Raw genomic sequence first — 24,403 nt, forward strand, 5'->3', positions numbered from 1 at the left:
TAATGCAGGATTTGTATAGCTGGCAAATCATCACATTATGCTATTAAATTGTAGGTTCCATAAGCAATATGAAAGAATCTTGCTATGCTGCTTTCATTCTGCAATTTGTGGTATTAGTAGATAAGAAAAATAAAGTGTATTATATAGAAAGGTAGGTTTGAACAGATGTTCCCAAATGGTGTGGGGGGTAGGGGTGGTGAGGAAGGTAAAACTTTCCTTCCATTCAGATGTCTGTCTTGAATTTCTCACAGTTTTTGCAGACAGTTTGGCTCACTTCCAACATACATCGTTGCCTGTCTGGTATGAAAAATGCCATCTGTGGTGTATGGAAGCTCTTTCTTTAAAAGTGGCCTGCTAATTATTCTTCAGGCAGGTGTTACTAAAGTGAAGTCAGGTGTCAAGCATAGCATAAATTTTAAATTGACTAAAATTGCTCTGTTCTTCTGTACCGTTCTTTCCCAAAAGAATAGAATGGAATATAAGAGAGAATTGAAATGTTGGTTGATACAGCATTGAGATGACTCATGCAGCAGTATATATTGTGGTGACACAGAAAAACTGAAAGTTAAAGGATGTGGGTTGAATGAAGTGTATAAATTTTCCAAAACAAATGTCCATCTGATTCTTACTGGTCCTTTACGTTTGCATTGCCATGTTGCAAAATGTTAAAAATCCTGATGTTCTCAGAAATTTCAGACAGGGTAAAAGGTGTAGGAAAGAATTTCCTTCTGCGCTCTGGAAGACTGGGAAAGCTGTTTGATGAAAAGAGTGTGGAAGATGGCTGTTTTGTGTGAATGACACCTGCAAATTCTCACCTACGTTCACTCTCCAAACCACTCATGCCTTAAAGCTTTTTGAAGATTAATAGGATGGTTAATGGGCCAGAATCAACACATGAGGGCTGCAGGCAGCCATTCAGCTGATCCGTGAGCCCCAGCTCCCAGGATAAGCACTGCTGCTGCCTCTCATTTGCAGCAGTTAGTGTGCTGCTCTGTTCCTTACATGACATCAGCCCTCCCAATTGAAGATGAAAACTCACCACACTGAGCCAGATGTTACAACACTTCTCTCTCCCTAACAGATGAGTGCTGTTAGGAGGTGAGGAATTACTAGTATAAATGCAAGACTTCCCATTTTCTATGCCATTTTCAGAAGATTTTTTGAATAAACAGTCCTTTTACTATTTGTAATTTTGGTGTTCAGAATGACTGACATTGTTGGTGGTTTGAAAAATGGGGATGGGGAAAGCACAGGCACATTTACTCCTTTTGACAGAAAGAGTTTGCATTGTTTGCTTTATCAGTGATGAAAGTAATCCACTTTCTCTCCTGCCTTAAGCAGACCCATGACAAAATATTTACAATAGACTGATATGATGCTGAGATAAAGAGCAGTCCTGTAAGTAACTGAGAATGTAATGCTGTTACATTGTTGATCAATCCTGAGACATCTGGATGATTTTGAACTACTGGTCTTCTACTATGAAGAACAGTTTTACTTCCATAAGGACTTCCTCTCGTGTTTTCAATATCAGGCTTAGTCTCTAACGGTCTTAGCATATTGTGATAATGAGATGTACACAAAGCACTGGCATGCAGCATTACTGAGATGATTTCCTTTTTGGCTCAGCCAGATTCCTGTTAAAAGTTATACGGACTCTTAAGAGACTAACAAAAGAAGAATTAAAGATCCAGCAATGGCACGAAGATAAGCCTGATGAAGCTGGAGTTAGGCTCTCATGAAATTAAAAGCAGACTTTGTATGAATACATTTATGAGATATACCATTGCAATTTCATTACACAACAAAGCCACAAAACCCTAAACCCCTTTTTTGGCCCAGGTTGAATACCTATCAAAATCCCAGTATTACTTTGTAGAGTGGGTTCTTCATTAGCATTCTTCATTGCAGAATAGAGGCTTGGATAAACACATTCCAATCAGAAAAAAAGGAAAACAAAGCTGAAATTTGTGCTGAAATTGTTTCTGTGCTGTATTGCATTAATGGCTAAATCCCATCCCATACCTGTTCACAGTATAAACTAAAAGAGGATGAGCTATAAGTTTGTGATCAAACCCATCCTACGACAGCATTTAAAATGATAATTAGAATAGAGCATTTGACCGTTCAATACAAAGACTTCTTTTCAAATGAGAGGGAGACTATGATCTCCTAACATATTTGCAAATATGTGAAAACACCTTCCACTGCCTCGCAATAACAAAAGCACAATGATTTCAAAAAAGGCTTCTTCACTGAACACTCTTTAAGGAGTCAACTTTGATGAGTCTGATAAAACTCTGAGGACAAAGGCAGTTATAATTTTCTTAGAAATTTTGCCAACAAAAGATTATATTTTCACAGTGATATTTAAATTGGCACCTAAGGAATCATGTTGAAAGATATATGCAGCTTTAAGCAAACCATAGACACCTCTTATCTGTGCTTTTGCCTATCACTGCTGTGCAGCTCTTTCTGAGGAGAAACTTCACAGATGTACAACAATTCAGAGAATGGCATTGGAAGAAATGAACACGAATTATGATGTATCTACCTGCAACCACACTTTGCTAGAATGTTACTTGAATATTTAATTTTTTGTTCCAATTAGGAAATTGATAAGATTTTGCTCTGCCTCCTCACTATTGCAGTGGTTTAGGCATCCCACATAGGTATGATTCAGAAAAACAAACTCAGATTAAGTACTTACACAAGAAATGGAGCAATTCAGAGAATTTCAGTTGCCAAAAATAACCAAGAAAAATATTGTAGACCTCATTGCCCTTATATTTTGAAAAAATAAAATGAAAACCCTCAGCTTCTGACATGCCAGTTGGCATAAGCTCAAAGACATTATTAATATGATACTGTCAGTAAAATGAGATGCCTGTGAAAAAAAACATGGGAAAAAGGGAAAGATTCCTTTAAGAAGCCTTTACACTGGCAGTTTAATTTTCTCCCTACTTTGAAGCAAAATTTGGAGTTTGTTCAATTAAAAAAGCTGAAAAATTATATTAAAAAAAAAGGTTGTGAAATAAATTGGAGATGTAGATTTGCATGTTTCAAATTCCTTCCGCTTTGTAACAACACCTGGACTCAAAAGGCACACCCATATTCAGGGGAACTTTCAAAATGCACCTGATGTTAATATTAACTTTCTCCTCTGAGTTCTGAAGAGTTGATAGAGGTAAGCCTGTGTTTATTCTCAGTTTCCTGCTTCTCATTTCTTCCATTCACTGCATGCCAAATTCGAAGACATACCTATCCATGGCCCAAAGAAATGGACTAAAGAGGTTACAAAAGTAGCTAAAATGTCAACAGTAGTTTTAATGACTGAGAACCATGACCTAAAATCTTCTCATTCACAGGTTGAGAGGTCAATGTATATTTTTTAAAACTCAAATGTACTATTTTAAAATTGAAAAAATGTATTTTAAAATATAATTTACTTAAAACATTTTATTAATTGATTCAGTTCAACTATTCAGATTATGGTAGATTTTGTAGTTTTTTAACTATGAACACATTCCCCAGGTAGCTCATGAATCCCTTAAAATCTAGAGAGCTTATTGATGTCAAAATTCTGGAACTGATTCATTGCAAACCTACTCTAAGTAGACAGAACTGACCTTGATAGTTGCATCTGGACTCTTGAAGATCTTTTTCTAATTTTCCACTATTTTGTCTTCCACTATCTTGAAAAATTGCCCCCAAAAACCCTAAAACCCCCTAAGCATCCCCCAAAACACTACGCATACAAATCTTACCATTCTGATTTGGCTTAGGCTCAGATGTTGCAACAGTGTTTCAGAACAGGTAAACAACACAGCAAGGAAAACCATACAAACATCTTGATCACAGCTGCTGTGTAAGTTACTCTGCAACACAGGAAGGATTCCCCACAACTAAATATCAGGGAATACATTCCATACTTATGACATATGAATTTGAAGCCTATTTCATTCCCAGACATAAAAAGAGATTAGAAACATTCATGAATATATGGGAACCTAGAATGAAGGAGGAAAAATTAGGCATTCCCTAAGTGAATTTTGTTGAGGATATTCCTTTCTTCCCTCAAAATGATGTGCATCCATAAATGAAATTTCATATTGCTTTTCACTTACAATCATCATATAAAAGAGAGGACCAATAAAAACCAGAAAAAAGCTTTTGCTAGGGTAAAATGTGACATATATATTACCTCTAATTTGATTAGTCATACTAATTTCAATAATTTGTTTTTATAAATACCTTATATGGTTATTCTTGCTTTTTGTATATTAAAATGTGCAGCATAAAATGAACTTCAGGCTTGCAAAATGAAATTCACTCAAAGATTGAATACATTTGTCTTTAAGTTAAACAGACATTTCCAGCTCTTACATATTACAGTAGTCTTAAATTAAGTTGCCATATCCTACCTTGTACTGGGTCCTCTAACTAGATTACTGGTCTAGATTTCAAATAGCCAAAAAACTTTGGGGTATTAATGAATTTTCACCTGCTTGCTTTCCTTTAAGTATTTTTTTCCTTCCTTCTTTTCTGGCTAACAGTTATTTGCAGGTTTTGGTGTATTTATTAATACTCTTGTAATTCTTCTTCAGTCCACATTTTAGCATTTAGCTCTTTCTGTAAGCTTCCACAACCTTCTGGAGCCACAGCTTCAGCCAGTTACTTTCTGAAAGGAATCCTGTTGATTAGAAAAGTCCTTCCAAAAAGGAGCCTCTGTCTTTATCTAATGGCTGATTAGGAAAAAATGTATTTAGGTCAGCAGGACTTATTTAGCAGAGAACACATATTTAGTTAGCAGATATTTGGGCAATTAAAGAGTCAGCTAAGCTGTGGAGAGTGTGCTGGAAATGTCTCCAGGTAGGATGCAATTGTACAATATTCCAAGGTTTAGTTCTCAACACGTGACAAATATAAATAACCCCGAGTATCAAAAGAACTGGAGCAGTGAAGCATGTCCTTATTCAGGTTTAGGCTGCAGGGAGCACCTGGTACTTCTTCCTGGGGTGGTCTCACTGTGGGAAGTGGGCTTTGGCACTGGGTCAAAGGAGAAGTAGGAGGATGTGTGTGACCATGTGGCTTCAGGGATGGCAGGCAGGTGATGGGAAATGTTTTCACAGTGTCCCTGCAGCAGCATGAAACAAACCAAGGGGAGCAAGAGGCTACTTGTGGATGAGTGGTGGATGGAGACCTTCTGAGTGGAGAAGGCTGTCAGCTTTCATCTCTGGGCAGAAGGAGAAAGTCACTTTCTTTGCCCTCAGACCTGAATTTGTGGAATTGATGCATTGACTTGAGGTGAGGAGGAAGAACAGACTCTGCAAAACAGGATCACAGAGGCAGCTGGGCCAGAAGTGAGCGTTCACTCTGGGGTGGTAGGGGACAGTGGCTGGGGACTTGCTGAGGGGTGGGGAGCTGGCAGCGTCCATCTCCATACAGGCCTACTGGCACAGGAGGCTTGTTGCCTGCCAAAGGCCCTGGTAAATTATTCCTTGGAAGTAAAGGGAATTTACACCTTTCCATAAGTGTTCTACTGCCTTTGGTAGCTAAGCTTTGTAGTCTTTTTATTTTATTCAAACACATTGATTGGACTCAGCATTTATAAATCACTGTAATTTATTTAAAGGAGTCATCCACAGAAAACAATCTGTTTCTCAAGGATTAGGAATTTGCAGGCTAGAAAGTAGAAGCTATGCGGTTTTCCTTGGAAAGAAAAATTATTCTCTGTTCCTTATAGTAAAGAAAAACAGCTGATTTAAAGCCAAACGATTCTTGAAGATCTCAAGCTTTAAAATATTACCCCATGACTTTTATAAAGTACATCTGCTGCTAATACTAGAGTAGATCTTTAAAAAATGTCCAGTGTTAACAGACAACAGTCTTTCTGTTGAAGCTCATTCATATGGGTGTACCCTTAATAATTCTCTATGACTTTTCTTTATAAAAACAAAACAAAAAAAAAATCAGCATTTTGGTTAGCCTTGCTTGAAAAGGTGTACTTTCTATGCTTCCTCTTAGAAATTACTCAAATGATTCCTACTTGTGCACAGGGAGTAAAATGGTAGCATGTGCTATAATCCAATGTGCACCTCTCATGTCATAAGATGTTTTATAATTTTGGATCGACCTAGTGTTGATATTCATCCATTCCTAATTCAAAAACACGAGACTGTTCTGGTGATAACAAACAGTAACAATCACTGGCCATGTGACACAAAGAGCTATTAAACAGGTTTAAAGAGCTATTAAACACATCTAATAAAATGATCTTGATGTATTAGATATCTATCCTGTAAGCCACATAATGATGATTTAACATGTAGTTTGCAGCACACAGCAGCCTGAACCCTGGTGTTCCTAAAAATTAAACTAAGTTTTTCAGAAATAAAAGTGCAAGAAATTGCACAGCAGAGCATGCCAGATAAAATTTGGAAACATTCACAACAGGTGGGCAGGCTGTTCTTCTAAAGTTACTTACTTGATAAGTCTGCCTTGAAGATGGAATTTATTTTTCCAGTAACTCCCGTCCCATTCCCTCTCACACAAAAAAACCAAAACACATTTTTCCTCAGTTGGAACAAAAGGTTAAATTATTTCAAGTGCATACAATGATGGAAAATATTACAAAAAAACCCAAAATAGTGTCTGCCTTATTCTTCAGCCTGCTTGAGTATCCTGATGACTGCTCCGTGTTCTATGGCTACCAGTCCTGTGTAGAAGAAATGGAAAGTTAGCAGTAAGTTGCCAAGTGCATGGCATAACATTGATTAATATTCAAGAACACCCCCATCTTCGGGTCTCTGGAGTCATTAGCTCTTATTAAGACTTGTGTATTGATATATATATAGCTTCTAATAGAAACAAATAAACATTTGACTTTTTTTTAATGGTAGAGTTTTTTTTTAATGTGATGTAGAGTTTATCAATGGAAAGGCAGCACTGAAAATATGTTATAAATGCCAGTTTTATAATAACACAGATACATTTAGTGCTCCTGTGATGACATCCACTGCAAAGCATGAATGTAGGTGCTGTATACTCGGAGTGGTGATACAAAAAATTCTGATGTCTCCTTGTGTACTCATTTAAAGTGTACTCCTTTAAAATTCTTCTATTCACAAATACTACTACATAAACAGAGCATACTAAGGCTAGCTAGGTTCTTGATATGATTGAGTTTACTGTGAATGACTGCCAAGGCAGACTATATGGCCCATCCCAATTCCAACCTGCCCTAATTCCCTTTATGACTTTATTATTTAGTGCTGTTTTACTGCTTAGCGAGACCTAAACAGGAAGACTCTGGGCGTTCTCTGTTAGAGAAGTGGGTGGGATGAAGTTCTTTAGAGAAAACAAAATATGATCCACCTACAGATCATGTTAGGCCAGCTTCCCAATTTCCTCTAAGTAGAACAGAGGCCTTTGTTGCCTTAGTTACTGGAACTATCTACTAGTCAACAGCAGGATCCCAGTCTCCTTACAGAACATCCTCCTGCATTTTTGATGGCAGTGTAGGATGGGAAATATTAACTTTTCTGTTTGTTGATTTTATTGTAAAGAGGAAAAAAAGTAGGTTATCTAAATCTTTGCAGAAAATAAAGTAATTAAAAAAAAATCAACTCTCTCAAAACAATTTACCTCACCAGAAATGCAGGTATTGTAGTGCTATCACCTATTTTTTCTTGGACACTGAAGGTGGAAAACTCAACCCATTATTTTCCCCTGTGAAGCATGATCAAGCCCAATTTCCATCCTTCCTGTTTGAAAGCAAGAGCTTTAGTACAGTCATAATGGGGTGACAATTTACAATGACATGGGGGTCCAAAATAATATTTAAGAAAGTAGAAAGTCCTAAAAATTTGATGGACTGTCTTCTTTCCCAGAATGGTGTCATGTGATGTAGTGGTTTCACGGTACTTAAAATGTATCTTACCTTGTGTCCATGGTAATCATTCTCACCTCAGAATGGTCCCCAGTTCACTGATAATTTTTGTGAGATTAAGTGATTTTAACTCTGAAAGCTGATGATGGAGCAAGATGAACATCAGCACAAGACCAAGAAGGGGTCTGGGTGAGATGGTATGGCTGAAGCGAGGGTGAGTTAAAGGAGCTTGAACGAGAGAGTAATGTCATAGAAATACTGAGGTTAATCTAAATGAAAAAGCAAATGTTTTGCCATTGCCTGCAGTGAAGATCTAGTCAGAATGCTGTTGATTTGTGTGATTTTGAGTAAATTTGGAATCTTTATTTAGATTAACTCAGATTTTAGAATTTAACAACTAGAGTTTTATAAGAATTTCAGGTTATCATAAATCACCAATGAAATTGAGAACACTAGGATACAATTTTAAAGCACTTAAATAAATAAATTAATTTTTTTACTTATAGTATTAATATAAACTATATATATTAAGAGAGTGTCCAACTCTATTTCATCATGAATACCCTTTTGCAGTACTTCTGCTTTGTTCAGCTAAAAGTAGAGTATTTTACCGGTATTCCCAGTAATTTCCTGACAGCCATTCTCGACAGAATTGCCACATTATTCAAACTGCAAAATATTGTTTAAGTCGACCAGCCAGGCTGTTGCTTTAATGGAAACTTATTTAATACAAACATCACAAATGTGTAATACTTCAGCTTTTTAAATGTCAATTTCTTTGCATTGTGCTTTTCCTAAACAGAAACTTCAGCTGAAATTACCCGGCATAGCTCCTTTCCAAAATGAAAGGCTGGTGCAAAGTAGAACTTTTTTCAATGACTTTCAGAATTTAAACGGTGGTAAAATCTTTTACAGCAGGATTTTCAGTCCATTTCTTCTGCAAGGACTGTTAGTGGAACTGTACATTAAGATGAAGGGATTGTTGAGACATTGTGTTATTTTATTTTTGGTTAATCTATTTCATCAGAAATCTTATTATTTGTACTAACTCCAAATATCAAGCGTGATTGACAAACATTTGACATGCTCTTGAGCTTCAGACCAAAGGTCTTGAATGCAGAAAGCCTGTTCTTGCCTGCATATCTAAAAGTAATTTTCTACAAGGATCTAGCATATATCTCTTTTCACCATTTCTATTTCCCTAGTTTTCATTCCTTCATAAATGAAAGCATAATAGATGGCTTCCAGAGGCTACCTTCAATGCAGTGATGTTAACTGAAGCTATATAAAATGGAGCCATGATAAGCCCTATTAAAAAACTAAAAGCTTTTAATGGGAAGACTTCTGGACTAATGCATACAGCCCAACAGGAGTCTACGAGCACACCTTGGCTTGTTTCGCAAAACCCTCAACATTTTATTTTTATGGAACTCCAAACCTGAGCAATCATTTCTATTTTTGTGTAGAATTCTGCCTAAGGCTGAGAAAGGATGACTTAAGCTCTGTGGATTTTTGAGGTTCTGGGACTTTTGAGGGTGAGAAAGAAGCTGGGATGCCCGAGAGCTTTCTCCCAGCTGCCAGAACTGGGCCAGCCAGTGATGACACGTACAAAAACAAAACAAAAACAAAACCAAACAAACAAAAAAACCAGCTCCCAACCCCAAGCAAACCTCCAAACCAGCACGATGCCGGGAAACCAGAAATTGGAAGCTTTCTCCACGGCAGCCCTTAAGCCCTCGGGCCCGTGGGTGCCGAGGCGCGGCCGCGGCGGGGCGGCGCGGGGGCGGGCGGTGCGCGCCGTGCCGGGGAGCGCGGCGGGGGCAGCGCGGCCTGGCCATGGGCGCTGAGGCGGGCGGCCCGGCCATGGGCGCTGAGGCGGGCGGCACCGCGCCGGGCCAGCAGCTCCGCGCCCTCTTCTACGCGCTAGCGCCCGGAGAGAGCTCCTTCCGCACGGTGGAGGAGGTGCCCGACTACGTAGAGAAGGTGAGAGTCCCCTCCTTTCCCACCCTGGCGGCATCCCTCGCCCTTCCCTTCGCCCACCTGCGCCTGTTTCCAAAAGCCACGGGCGCCTCACTGAAACCACGTCCGCGAAAGCGCACCTAAATGAAGATAAAACCCTCTTTCTCTCATGGGCTTTCTGCCTGTAAGCTGCCAGTGTAACTGTGCCATCTATTTTCGTGTATTTAAGTGATGATTTCTCCTGGTACCAAGAGCTGGAGTTTTCAGAGAAGTACTCAGATATCTGAGGCTTGGTGCTAATGTTATATCTAGCAGCACGGATACTGTGTTCGGCTGTTATGGTTCTTAAAGGCAGCAAAAAGTCAGGTCTCTCTGTGCCCTTAAGTCAAGCTCATTCAAAGACAGAAAAATAAAAGGTTTCTAATTAAAATAAAAAAATAAAGCTTGTTTAAGAGAATTTAGGACAAATATTTGTGTTGGGGCAGTGCTGTGTCCTAAATATCCAAGGCAAGAGTACAGAGGTCGTGGGTGAGAACTCCCTTGTCAGCAGGCAGCAGCATATCCTTCCCTCCCGTCCCACCCTGCCAGTTTGTTCACTTCCAAGAAGATACCTTTGCTCCCTTCTGTCCTACCTATTGCTCATGTCTTCATTATCAGCTCCTTCGAACCCAGATTGATGTCAGCTGTTCACAGAGACAGCACATAAACACTATTTTGCCCTTGTCAAAGTAAATTCAGCTCAGCTTCAGTAAAGAGCTGCACTTTTTACATGGCTTTTGATAGTTCTGGCTAGCTCCTCTGACAGATATACCTTGGACCTGTGCAGCAGCAGCTGCTTGCAGACTGCAGTGGGAGTGTCATGGGCTGTGCAGAGCTGTGCAGCACCGTCAGCAGCTTTCTGGGAATTGTAGTGTGCAGCAGTCCTTCACTGAGGGATGTTATCTGCAAAGGTAAACCCTTTTGTGTGAGGTAAGCAGAAAGCTGCTGCAAGCCCAGCCTGTGTGTGTGCAGTGTTTGGTCAATGGACTGCTGTCCTCAGAGGTGTTTTGCAACTAAGCTACAGTGTCATGATTAAGGAGGATCGATGGTTTTGCCTAGTTAGCTGATCTCTCCTTCCAGCTCTCTCTACTATCTCAGTCCCTTTTACTATTCCCACATTTCCAATGGCATATCATTCACTTTCTTTTCTGCAACATACCTTAACATCCTTGGGCTTTCTTCTCCCATATGCAATATTCAGGTCAGACATTTAGCCAAACCTGGAATTTCTTTTACTAGGCACACAGTTGTAAGTCTGTGAAAGGATTCTTAATACTTGAATTATGAAAGCACCCGTAGGCTTCTGCTGCTGTAGAGCAGTGTTGTGATAAGCTTGTAAAGCATTATTTCTCAAAAAAAAAAAAAAAACAGCTTTAAAAAAAGGTTTCCCATTACTGTTATACTTTGCTTAAGTTCCTATCTTTGGTTAGCTGTGTTAGAGTTCCCTTCTGACAGTGCATTTGTTGGTACAACAGATCTTTTGATGCTTGTTTCAGTGGGCATATAAAAGTATTTTAGTGGCATAACTGTCTTAACTCTTTGGCTTTGGTCTGAGCTTAGGCAGAGTTCATCCATCCTCTTCTGGCCTTGTTTATGGGCTGATGGCAGCTATTTAGTCCCTCTCCAGCTGCTCTTCTTGACTGTTTGGGGAGCAATTACATGAGCAGTATATCCATTGAATTCATCAGCAATAGATTCAGTAGTGACCTCATGAGCCTTTTGAGGAGGTCTTGGGAGTGCTAACTCCTTTAATTGTACAGACACAGAAGTGGATATCCGAACTCAGTTCAACACAGAACAAAGAAAAAATTAGTGTAGAGCTGGTAACAAATGAAGGCCTTAGCTCAAATGATTCACTCTAAAACACAATAATGTTGATGTGTGTGTGAAACAAACTATTGATTACATTAGTGTCTCTAAATGGTGTGGGATTTTTTTTCTTTTTTTTTTTTTTTCCTGAGGCACTGTAGTGGAATTTGCATCTCAAATTTGTGATCTCTTGGGTATCAGATGGATGAAAGTATTTCTAGGACATTAGATGACATGGCTACAGCTGTGGGGATAGGCACCTTCCAACATTAGACAGTTGGCAGAACCTCCAAAGTCACCCAAATATTCATGGGTTTAGCAGTCTGCAAAATTGACAGGCACTTCACAGGAGAGGCACTTTTGAGCTAGAGTCGCCTGTGCTGTTACATCTGGGTAGGAAATGACAGCAGGGAGTGAAGCAGCTCTGGTTCTGAGAACAGAATAGTTAGTTTAACTTATGCAGTGTACTTTCTGTTTCTGGTTACATTGCTTCCACTTTCAGAAGCAATGGCCCTTACACTGTTGCTCTGGATGTTGGCAGAGCTGTATGGAGAGGCCTTAAGTCCTGTTTAAAACATAAGCTGATCAGCTGCTGCCAGCGACAAGCAGCAAAGCTCTGCAGCAGCACCCAGGGAAAAGTCACCCTTTCAATAAATCCCCAGAATTCTGAAAAAAGGGTTGTGAATCTGTAGGGGGATACAATAAAATATTTTTTTTTTTTGTTTGCCAAACAGTTTTCATGAACCATAAATCTGCTTTGTACCTTGCTATGGTCTGAAATTATCACTTGTGCTCTGTAAAGACTTTCATGAGTTAGGCTTCTGAAGAGACAGTCCTTCTGCTGAGAACTCCAAAATGAAAGCTTTAATAATCACTGTTTTCCTTCTTGATTTACTCTCTTGAGAGCCTAAAGAATAAGTTCACATTTAAACTCAATTCACATTTTAGGGTTTGCTTCTAAATAATGAGGCATAGAACCTTCATATTTAGTTTTACTTGAAAATTGGGATTCTTATGTTATAAAGATCTGGGACTTTAAGGAAACAAAAACTGTTTCAAGAATTGCAATAAACTATGAGTATATGCTGAATTTCAACCTAGAATATTATTCTTTGCAACAGTATAACGTGGAAACTGATTTTAAATGGTCCTTTGCATTCTGTAGAGTTGGTTACTTAAAGTGGAACCCTCTTACACAGTACTCAGAGTAAGTCTTTCATGTTATGGATCAGTTATTCAGCTAAACCACAAGCTAATGGAAATCTCCATTGAGTATTTCTGCTGTTGGGTGAAGAGAAAAAACCTGGAAACAGAGAGAGAGTAAAGCATTTATGGACAGAAGATATTAAAAGGATCTGTCTTATGTCACTGACCTGTGATGTCAACAGTGGCTATTTCTTAACTTTGTGCCATTTTGTTTGTAGAGACAACCATTGAAAACAGTTGTAGAGATAGCTGTCCTCAATGGGTTTTTTAAATGTCTTCATTGTCCTTTTAACTTAAACCAGAAAAAAATCCCAGGAAAAAAGAAAAGTAGTGGTTTGGCCAGTGAGACTATTTTTTCTCTTACTGTCTCCTTTTTTTCCCTGAATTATTTATATTCTTCTTCTGTTGCATTACATCTCATCCTTCCACTGTGCGCAGTTTGGGTCAGGGAATGCCTTTTCATCCTCCATGACAATAGCTGTCATAGTAACATTAATAATACATCCTAGCCTAGATGCAGTTGATCCCTTTGGTCTGCTTTGGACCAAGCTTAATGTAGGTATGTGAGAGAGATGTAGTAATTTCTTAGACAGTAAGAGGTATGCCATAAATCTGTTGTTTTATAATCTCCTTGATGAGCAGGAGGTTAAGGATATCTGAATGTTTCTTTATCCTCCTTGCTATGACACTCCCCATTTGTGAGTCAAAAAGTGGCACCAACTGCCTGGCTGTTTCACAGCTTCGCAGTGGGAGAAAAATATCTAATGAAGTCAATAGGACAGGAGTTGTAATATAAACATTAATCTAAAGTCAAGTATTTCAACTGTTTCAGAGGTTGCTAGGTAAAATGAATCATCACATGGAATACAGACATTGTGCATTTCCTATTGAATGTTTTTATTTCATGTATAAAACACCTCGGTTTCTCTGTTCTGAGCCCATTCAGTTTGCTCTGCAGCTTCTGCTGTTCCGTACCTTAAAACTCCTTGTAGTCTGTGCTAGAACTGCATTTTAATATTGTCATTAAGCTTTCTGTAGTTTTTCATATTAAACCTCTCTTTTCTTTGCTGGAGTTTACAGCTGTGGTCATCAACCTTTGTTCGCTAGGAATCTGTTATTTGATTATAATAGGAAAAGTACATTAGAAGTCTTGTCTGCTTTGAAATTAAGCAGATATAGAGGGCAAAACAAGGAGTATTTATATTTTCCTAGTATGTTTCATTGGTTTCAAATGGAAGGTTTTAGGGCTTCCTTACTCTTTTATAATATATTTTATTACCATATTATTTCTTACTAATTCCAAATATTGAAAGATTTGCCACATTGGTTTTTTTGGATTCTGTTGAGGCTTTATGGACTTTACAGGTCTTCTCTTTCTAGATTTTTATATCATCATTTGGTGCCTATCAGATACAGGCTTTTAGATTCCTAAAGTGCTGTTACAGAATAAGCTAGGCACCTAAATTAAAAAGTGTCATGTTGATATTAATCTCTGTTCATCTGTTATTGTAACCCAACCTTGTGCTGCTGAAGTTTATGAACTTTCACATTTTCTAGACACTATAAATCTCTTGCTGTTTGCATGGTTTGAATCATCCAATTCTTCTTGGACTGAGCAATCTGGTCTGTATCCATCTTAGTCTCTTTAGTGTCCCAGCCTAGTAGGAATTCCCAGATCATATCTCACTTGGCCACAAAAATGAGCACCCTCCAAAATGCAATGGTATTTGCAGAGACAAGATGCTTCTATTAAAATGTTGTATGGGCAGGAGCAGCCTCTCTTCTACAGCAGTGCAGTTTGGAGGGTTCTAGGCACTGAAGCTGTAGGTGTTTGCAGGCCATTTGAAGGGAGCAGAAGCAGCAGCAAACTTACAGGGGCAAGTATGGCAGTGTGGTGCCTCCCAGAGTGGTGCAAAACTGGTCTTGCATTTCTCTTGCCCTGTAAAACATGGTGGGAATTTTATGCCTTAATATAGCCAAAAACCAGTTGTCTAAATGTCTCAAAGGTCACCTAACGAGCAAGGGAGGCTGTTGAAGGAACATTAGCTTGCACAGAGATTTTATAACTCCTTCCCATTTTCCTTGCCACAGGCCTTCTAGATTTTGGTGGTGATGGCTAAAACACTGCCACTGCTTAATTCCTTCCACACGTGAAGTGCAGGGACTGTTAGGACTCCAGTGTTAGTAAAAAAAAAAAAAAAAAAAAAAAAAAAAAACTCTTTGACTTACTGTTACTCAAGTCTTTTTCTTATTGCCTGAGATGATAAAAAATTGAGAACAGGTCTGACAGTCCTCACCAGTTACACCTTTCACTAATGGGTGCTATTGCTGTGCATTTTCAGCTTGTCTTGGGATAGAAGATGGACAGTGAGAATTGAATCCCAGACGAAAGCAATGTTGTGAGTGAGAAATGTTCCAGCCTTGTTCATCATTATACTTTTCTGCAGAAAGGCAGAAAACTATTTTGAAGTCAGTATAATCCAAAAGAAAGAGGGAAACATTGTATCATTGTCACTTGGTTTGGGAAGAGAACATGGTGTATGGCCCAAATTGGAACGGGCTGCGTAGTTATTTAGTTCACTGATGAAAACACGTACAGAAGAGATGTTGTTGTCTGCAGTGAAAAGCATAGCAATAGAAATGCCAAGTAGGAAGGAACTCACTTTACTATATCTTTCAGACAGTAATGCTGGATAACAAATTCAGTGGCTGAAAACACTCAAAAAACTTCATACAATATCAAATCCAATCCAGATTCTGTTCTGCTTTGTGGTTAGAGGAGTCCACAAATATTGGTGCTCACTGATTTACTTAAATATGAGAAATATAGGTTTGGAAAGACTTTTGTGTTTTGTTCTGATAATGTTTGAGTTTGTGTAAAATATGCAAAAGAAAACATTGTGGGAGGAGGTTACTGCAATAGATTCATGCTGGTGTTTTGGATCAAATGGTAGCCTTGGTTGTTCTGATTTGTAAGGTCCATGTTATGAGCTTTATTGTAGGAGTAGCTACTAAAATGCCAGCCAATCTGAGAAGCATCTCACTGCATAAAATGCTGTTTTGGAAAGTGTATCTAATTTTATTTTGTTGTGACTTTTTTTTTTTGTTTTGTAAACTATTTTTAGAGTATTCCATTCTTCATTACTTTTATTGGGCTGGAGTTTGCTGTCAGCTGGATTCAGAAGCGTAAGCTGCCAGGTCGGATCAATGATGGGATAAGTTCTCTTTCCTTGGGTATCCTGTCCCGACTACCAGAGTGAGTATATGAGTACAGCCTTGAGATTGTTTGGGTTTTAATCACTAAGAAGGAAGAAAATGTCATTATGTATGGAAGTTGTTATGGCTAATCCAAAATGATTAAACAAGGCATCTGTACCTTTCTTTATGCAATTAAATTTTAGTGATATGTATAAAATCTTTCGAATCTATAAGGCTAAATAAGGGTGTTATCCAGCTCCACATTACCAATTAAACATCAGTTACATTAATCTGTTATTGGACCTTGCTGTCACCTTTTGCTGTTTCTGGGACTTCACCTGACTTTACTATATCTTATATTAGACTAGATTTTAGAATCTGGGTTTTCTTTCATTAAAATATGGAAAGACAACAAAATAAAACCAACAAACCAAGTCTATTGTTTTTGTTTGCCTTTAAAAATAAAACTGGGTGCATATAACCAGATCAATAGAATTGTGAATATGCATGTGATCCAAAGTGCTTTGAAGACAGTCATAATCTTACTTTTGACTTCAATGGATTTTAATTCCCAAGATAATTGCTGCAAACATGATCATATAATTCACTCTCCAATGTAAAGTCTGTAAGATTTACCTGAATTAGCTTGGTAAGCAGAGTTGTGTTTCAAAGGAATAGCCACTGTGGATCCCAGTGAAAAAAATCCAGCAAATTCTTTATATAAATTGCTCTAAGTGTTTTCCAGAAGTTTTAATTACTTGTAAATAATATAATGTTTTAGATATGCATTTGCATGATATGAGCTTCCAGATGATAGATTTTATTGTATCTTTTATTTTCAAATGGGGTAACATTTCTATTTTCCATGTATGAATTTGCAGGTGACCATCAAATTGCATATAATGTCTTCATTATAAGAAGGAAAGCTTTTATTGAGTTTTATTGTATGGTATTTGCAAGCCTTTCTGTTATTCCCCCAGCCTTTTTCCAGAATCCTCTTGCAGTTTTTCAGCCTTCTTAGTGTTGATGTCTCAAGTGCACTCCATATTTCAGAAATTACTACATCAGTGCCAAATAATGAAGTCATTTGTTCTCTATTTCTACTTGTTGTTCCTCCCTTTATATATCCCAGATCCTTTGAGCTGTCTTTCATCCCTGAATACTTTCTTGGATTCTGTGGCTTACATTCCTCATTCATAGGCAATATTTTCTTATATTTGGCCACATAGAAATACATGGGTTGTACATTTGGTCCTCCTGAAGTAGCCTGAATCTGTGAAAAGTTGTCTTTGTTACCTAGAGGTCCCTGGTTTATGTCACTGCAAGTTTTACTAAAAATCTTTTATTCCAAACCAGATTCTTGATCAAATACATTAAAAGAGCATAGCAACAGCAACAACAAAAAAAATATTGCTTCTGGCTAGTAGAACTCCTTTTGTGAAATGAGTAAATCACCCTTTTTGTAATCCATTGATCATTTGTCATTTGGTTGATTTTTTTTAAGCTTTCTAATCAGTACAGTCTTTGACAAGGTCCATTAGGTACAAAGAGAATTTCTGATAGATTATGTTAATTCTCAGTAGTAAATATCCCTGATGAAACCTTTTGTAGACGTGGTCCAAAACTCTTCAGATATCTGAAAATGAGAGGCATGAGCTTTCAGTATCAGAAATACTCAACCATAAAGTTGTCTTGAAACAAAGTTATGTCTAAGTTATTTGGGAATTGAGTGAAGTTATTTTTGCAGCTAGTGTACCTATATTCAAATAATTTTTAATGAATTATGAGCATGATTTTGAAGGAGCAACATGAAACTTTTCAGTATGTTTTATGAATTAATTAAATATTTATCAACAAATTAGATTTGTGTGCAGCAACACACAACCCTGATAATGGGTTACTGTATTCTGCATGAAGCTAACATTAAAATAGATCAAATATTGCTTCTTCAACTTAACCTAAATTCTTTAAACTTGACAGGCTTATGGTGCTGAATATTTACCTTTATTCGTCTGAAATATTCAGAACTGATTAAGTTAAACAAAGGGCCTGAGATGCAAAACCATTCAAACTTAGTTTACATGTAAGTCCTTTTGGCTTTTTTTTAAGAATACTGAAGTGACTGAGATACACTGATTCCTGGAAGAAATTCTTGCTAAGAAAAGTGGTGTTGTGTGTGTGGAATGCAGCTTTGCAAGGTGCTGAGTACTTCTATTATTTTGGCACTCAGTCCTTTGCTGCAGAATTTGGCTTGCGGGCTGTGCAGTTTTCTTTTGCAAGATTGTTTCAATTGAGTGAACCAAATGATCCTTAAGGACTAGAAGTTTGCAGGGTCAGGCAAATCTCCCAAGATCGGCACACCTATTTATTGTTATACCAGCACAAGTCTCTTCCAGGTTGCTTGCACAGCGCTCATGACTGGAAATACCAGACCCTCCTCAGCAGTTCTTTCCAAAGGAGAGTCCTGTAACGCTTTTTGCTTTTTGAGTAAATGTGGAAGAAGCAGGCAAAATACAGACTTCCTAAATTATTTAATCTCATGTTAATATTGCAATTCTAATGGTGACTGCTTAGCGTAACACCTCTTTTATAAGTAAAAGGAGTTGTGAATAACAGACTGGCTAAAAAGGCTCTAACTAAAAAAAACAGAACACTTTACTCTTCTGTCTCATGCTTCCATGGTGTGAAAGAACTGGGTCAGACAAAAAAAAGGGGAAAAAATAGCACAGGCAAAAATCTGTTGCTAAGATTTTCACTTCAGTCTGTCCCTTTCAGGAAGAAAAAAGGTAGGGAAAGTTGACAGAAACTGCTAAAACAATATTTCAGCAGAACCCACAGCATCAGGGGAAATAGTAGTGCAAATCATTAACAGCTGAAGGTTAGATTAACACACCATTGATTGTATCCTCTCCCAGGGACTAATTTTCATTTTCTCAACTAGCAGCAATGGTTTGCCACTTCCTTAAAAAAAATCTGTGGTTGGGTCTAAAATGGTGGCTTCAGTCTATTAGTTAAAATGAAGCTTCAAATGTGTCATTGCAAAGAGGTCTTTACATTTAATGAAAAAATTAGGAGTCACTAACCATAGTCAGCCTCTAAGTATTTTTTCCATTTCACAGTCTGTATAACAGAACTATTGGATGTCTTGAGGGCAAACAGTATTTCTTTAGTGTTTTATACTTCAGCTTTCTGTTGAGAAAGTGCAAATCATAAATTGTTCATACTTGTATGCCAAATGATGAAAATGTAGGTGCAAGAGAAAAAGTCTAATCAGACAAGGTTATGTTTTTGTTTTTAGGCTTATTAGACTCAACAGCATGCAGTAAGTTGAATGGCTTGTGCATACATATAATCTCCTGTAAAGCCCATACATTTATTAAATATAATTTTCTCTACATTAATGCATACTATGCTTTCCTCTGCAGGTATAAATACTAAATGTTGTTTGGAATGAAAATTAATTTGGGAGAAACTTATATTACTAAGTTTATTCTGAGGATCCTAAATGTTAGTAAAAAAATTCTGAGAACTTTTATTCTAAATAAATAAATAACTAACTTTTTTAGCTAACCATTGCCAAGAGACTTTAAATGCTGCTTTAAAAATATTCTCCCAAGAGTAAGTTTATTTTGGGTATGAATATCCATTTTACAAGTATGTGCATTATTTCATATTGACCCATTTCTTCTTTTAAAGCAGCAGAACATAAATCAAGTCAAAAAGTGTTTGGGGATAACTGAGGTAGGTATGTTTTCAAACTAGTTGGGAAAGTATTTGTTCTTTATGGTCATGCTCAATTGCCAATTTTTAGTGTTCTGCTCTGCAACACAGTCATACAGTGTATATATATGTGTGTCTGTACTTGTGTGTATGTATATAATGTCTGACACAGTTTGGTCAGTCAAGTCTGCAATGAACTTCTCTATTTCTAAAGAGAATATTACAGTCTGTATACATTATTTAGCTTGATTTTTGAATCAGAGGAGGTTGCTGTTCTCTGAATTGTTGAACATGAGAATGGAATGAGTAAATGCTTTTTGATTAGTTCATTAGTAAGTATGTTGAGAATCTACACATCAGCAATAATTAAAGCAAAGGAGTAACAATCCTCTTTCTGCTGTAGACGAATGTATCCAGTTTTGTACATCATCTGGATTTGAAATAATATTTGTTCAGAAGCTGGATTGAAGAGGCAGTTTCATGTACATTTTAGACTAGCAATGCTCCCAAATGAAGCATCTTTGGTTGACTGATACTTCTGGTTGCTCATTCCTCCCTCTGTACTTTCACTCCTCTCTGGCCAGCATCAGCATTTGTGGTGAAGTGGCTTGGGAAGCAGGTCCACCACCTCCCCCATCACATTAACCTGCATCAGTTCTTACTGTGTCTGTGCACAATCTTGTGCTAGAACAAGAAATGGGATTGGAGAAGAGCAAGAAACACTCAATGCTTTTGTAGCGTTACTGAGTTACCTGCTCTATAACATATATAAAATTGCAATCTGAAACCAAAGGTTTTCAGTTTTTAAGAGGAACAAAATGCAGAGCTGATTAGAATACACTTGCTTCAAGTTGGTGCAAGTTATTCACAATGTTGTGGAGCTAGGAGTGTCTTGACAAAAGAGAAAAAAGTTGTCTGCATGGATTTAACCATTTGAAGTATGTGCTGGTTTCCTGAAGTATCTATTAGATACATTGTATGTGACTATAGAAATTTATAATCTCATAAATTACTGATTGCATTTCTTAGAAGAAAATTTGATACATGCAGTTTCTCGTAAATTATATTTTCACTTCAAGACTTATTAGGTACATTTTTTGTCCACATCTGGTTGACTAAGACTTTGGACAGATGTTTGTTTAGAGCATGGTCAGATGTGTTGCTTCTGGTCCAGCTGCCCCCTTAGATCTGCCAACATAACTGCACATTTAATTGCTCCCTAACCTGGTCCTGACAAAGTGATCTCACTAAAAGCAGAAACAAAAGCCCCCCCAAGAACTATAAAAGAGGTGTTTAAGCTCAGCTGCATTCATTTTGACAGAGCCAGGTCAGGGAGCAGCTATGCATGCAATTATGGTGGCAGGTCTGAGGGCTAGTAACCACCACACTTAGGGCAGTGATGAGCAGATGGGGCCAAACTGGAAAGGTAGTCACTTAACCTGGTTAAATGGGAAGTGGAGCTGCTGTGCCATGCCGTGCCCTTAAACCAACTGAACTTCTGGCTACTGCACTTCTGTCTTTCTTGTACTCACTTACATAGTCCTCTCTTTCTCTTGTGTTGGTTCAGGTGCTTATCTGATCCCAAGTGGAGTTATTTTAGTTCACTCTCTGAGCAAAACAGTGTTTGCTTTAGGCAGAGAGACAAGAAAATTGTCTGGGAATGGAAAAGGGACAGCCAAGAGCTGTCAGGCTTTAGGCTCAGTCTCTACAGAGCCTGCAGTCACAATCATGCCTGCAGCAGCTAGTTATGGCAGTTTAAAGCACTGTCAATAGATGTGTCCAAAAATATAATTTTTAATAAGTAACAGATCTGAAAAGACAGAATCTGTTCGCCTACCTATTCTTTGCACTCTCCAAGTAGCCCTAGGTAGTTACATATTTCACAAGAGCACCCTCCTGGCTTCACTCTCCCATATACACTGTTGATTGTTCCCACATTTTGCCAAAGGTCACAGCCCTCACAGCTCTGTCAAAGGAACAGGTTTTGAATTAACTCACTAATCTTCTGTAGGTAAAGCAGTCAGAGGAAGATAAACAATTTCAGTAAGGGAGTGCATCAGGATCTGATAGGATTTTCAGGACATAAGCCTGACTCTGGAAGGGGATTTTCAAAATCAGTTCAATTAAATTCATGGTAGTGATTGTTTTACCTGAATGGTTTTTGTTTAATCTAATTAGATTGTTTTTTGGTTTTTTTTCCTAATCTGGTTTGCATTGATGAACCAATTGGGACTAAGTTAGAAAATTAGTTACTCCTGTGTGGATTGATTATCCCATGTTCTTACTGTATAACTTTAATGCAGTTTATAATTTTGGTGTAAATCATTTCACGTCTTCCAATAAATCCAAATCCAGCTATGCCCAGTAAAGATGCTAGTGCTTCCTGCCTGCTCTCTCATGCTCATCACTACCTCCCTAATCCCCTTTTACCATCTGCACTCTTCCTAGGCATACCAGCAGCCTTATCTTCAGAGGTTTAAATTGTAGAATTTTGGTACTCTGGTTCCATTTGTTTGAATCAGGCTGGAGAGCACATGAGGGCATAGCTGCTGGCAGAACACAGGAATACCAGTGAGACAGTGTGACTTTTTAGTGATGACTTAGGAAAGATCTGAGTCAGAATTTAATCTCTGGAGTTTTTAATGAAATGAAATAAAAGCTACCTTGCATTACAAGGAAGGATTTGGGAGAGCTGGGATATTCTCAAACTAATTGACTGAAACAACTGGTAGTCTGTATGTTCTATAATGTTCTGCAGATTGCTGTATTTCACATAAACCTGTTAGGGATCCAATTACTCTTTTAGGTTGTCACCTCTTATACAGAATGCATACTTTTCTACATCCTTAGTATTGTGTCATGGTCTTTTTCTGTACAGTGGGGCCAGTAAGCTGCTTGGTGATTGCCCAGTCCTAATGTCAGAGCCCAGCTTGACACCTGCCATGTCTTTAGAAGCAAAGAGAAACTGTCAGGGTACATGTTCAAATATACTTGTGCTCTTCTGTGAAGGTACTGTGAACTGAATTTACCCTTTTTGAAAATATGGTATTAAGCTCGGTAGTCTCTGTAGCTTACAAAATATACTGGTTTCTCAAATCCATTAAACGTTGTGTAGATTTTTTATTCCATGTTTTTGTATTTTCATTAATCTAAATTGTCATTTTCACACATTTTGAAAAAAAACTCAAAGAAATTGCTTGGGTATAGAGTACCCTTCTGACTGAAGACATCTCTGCTGAACAATGAATTAATCTTAAATCAGGACTCCACTAGATGGAGCACAGTGGTAGCATTTTTAGAGCTGGCCAATCTAGTTTTTTGGGTCAACACTTGTAAGTTAGGAAAATTGGGGAAAGTGTCTCTTAATGATTCTGTAAACCAGTGTTACAGATCTGAAGAGAATAGACTTTCACTACTGTGTATCATGGAGAAAAACAAACTATCTTTTAAAACATTCAGAAGTATGACCAAAGGAGTTCAAAATAAATTCTCATGTAAATATTTTTCCTTATTTCATCATTTGATGTGCTATGATGTTTCACTGAAGCTATTTCACCGTATTTTTATAGACCATAGGAACTCTTACTAGTTCCTTTGGTTTTTCTGAATTTATCTAGAACAACCTGAATTGAATAGAATACCCTTTTCTCATCACTTGTTTGTATGTGACCTTTGAGAATATTATAGGTTAGTTCCCAACTGAACTTAAACTATAATGCAGATTTGCTCATTTCAGGAACAACCAAGTAGGACAGATCAAAATCAGACTCTCAATTGGCAAAAGGTCCTGTTCAAGCATTTGTATTAAACTCATGTGGGATACTTGTACAAAAATTGAAAAATCAGGAGCGTTGCCTTGTAGGAGATGACATTGTAGAATATTCCAGTCTGGTGTATTCTGAAGATACAAGAATATAATTTACTGCCCCCAGTGCTGGGCAGGTATAAATAGGTATAAAAAAAATACAACCTCCATTCTCATAAAAGAAGAGGAATAAGCTACAGTGCCAGAAGCTCAGTTGTACTGAAGGTTTAAACTAGGCTTTTTTGGCTTTTAAAGATACCGTGTAATTAAAAGTATCTGAAGACCTTTCATAAACTTAGGGCATAATGAGTTGCTACTGTGGATTATATCACTGAAGGCAGTGGAATTTCTCATGAAAATATTTCTGTTGTATTTTTAACTGATGCAATTAAATATTTACTTATTTATGAGCAAAGATAAACCAGTTGAATTGTGTAGGAAGACTAGGACTTAATTACAAAAAAGTGTAACTCTGTTGTTTCTTCCAACGCGTGTTGTTTCACGTTTTATGCCACCCACTACTGTAAATTAATATTAATGTCATAAATTAGGGGATAAAAAGTGAAGTGCAACAGAATAGGTTAGGTGAATGAAAGGGCAGCTCTGTCAGGCAAAATATTGTGCAGTACTGTGTAAAATACAAGTAGTAGGGATACCTGAGTCACCTCCCTTTTACTTCAATTTGAATTTGATATTTTCCTTTGTCCTTGAGGAAGACTGGAGGTTTGTATTGTTTAGGCTAAAATGCTGGAGAAGAAAGCCATACTGAGGAAGAG

General features: G+C 37.7%; 1 protein-coding gene across 1 annotated transcript in view; it reads left to right on the forward strand.

The window, feature by feature from the left end:
• The first annotated feature begins 9,259 nt into the window (after positions 1-9,259).
• AGMO (alkylglycerol monooxygenase) overlaps positions 9,260-24,403 on the forward strand; it is a 187,809-nt gene continuing 172,665 nt past the window's right edge. The window contains exons 1-2 of the mRNA XM_084206708.1: positions 9,260-9,874; positions 16,030-16,160. Coding sequence (XP_084062834.1) covers positions 9,728-9,874; positions 16,030-16,160 — 278 coding nt within the window. The 5' untranslated portion in view covers positions 9,260-9,727. The remainder of the gene's footprint in view (positions 9,875-16,029; positions 16,161-24,403) is intronic.

This window comes from Fringilla coelebs (genome assembly GCF_963513975.1).
Source record: "Fringilla coelebs genome assembly, chromosome: 1".
NCBI classification, from domain to species: Eukaryota; Metazoa; Chordata; class Aves; order Passeriformes; family Fringillidae; genus Fringilla; species Fringilla coelebs.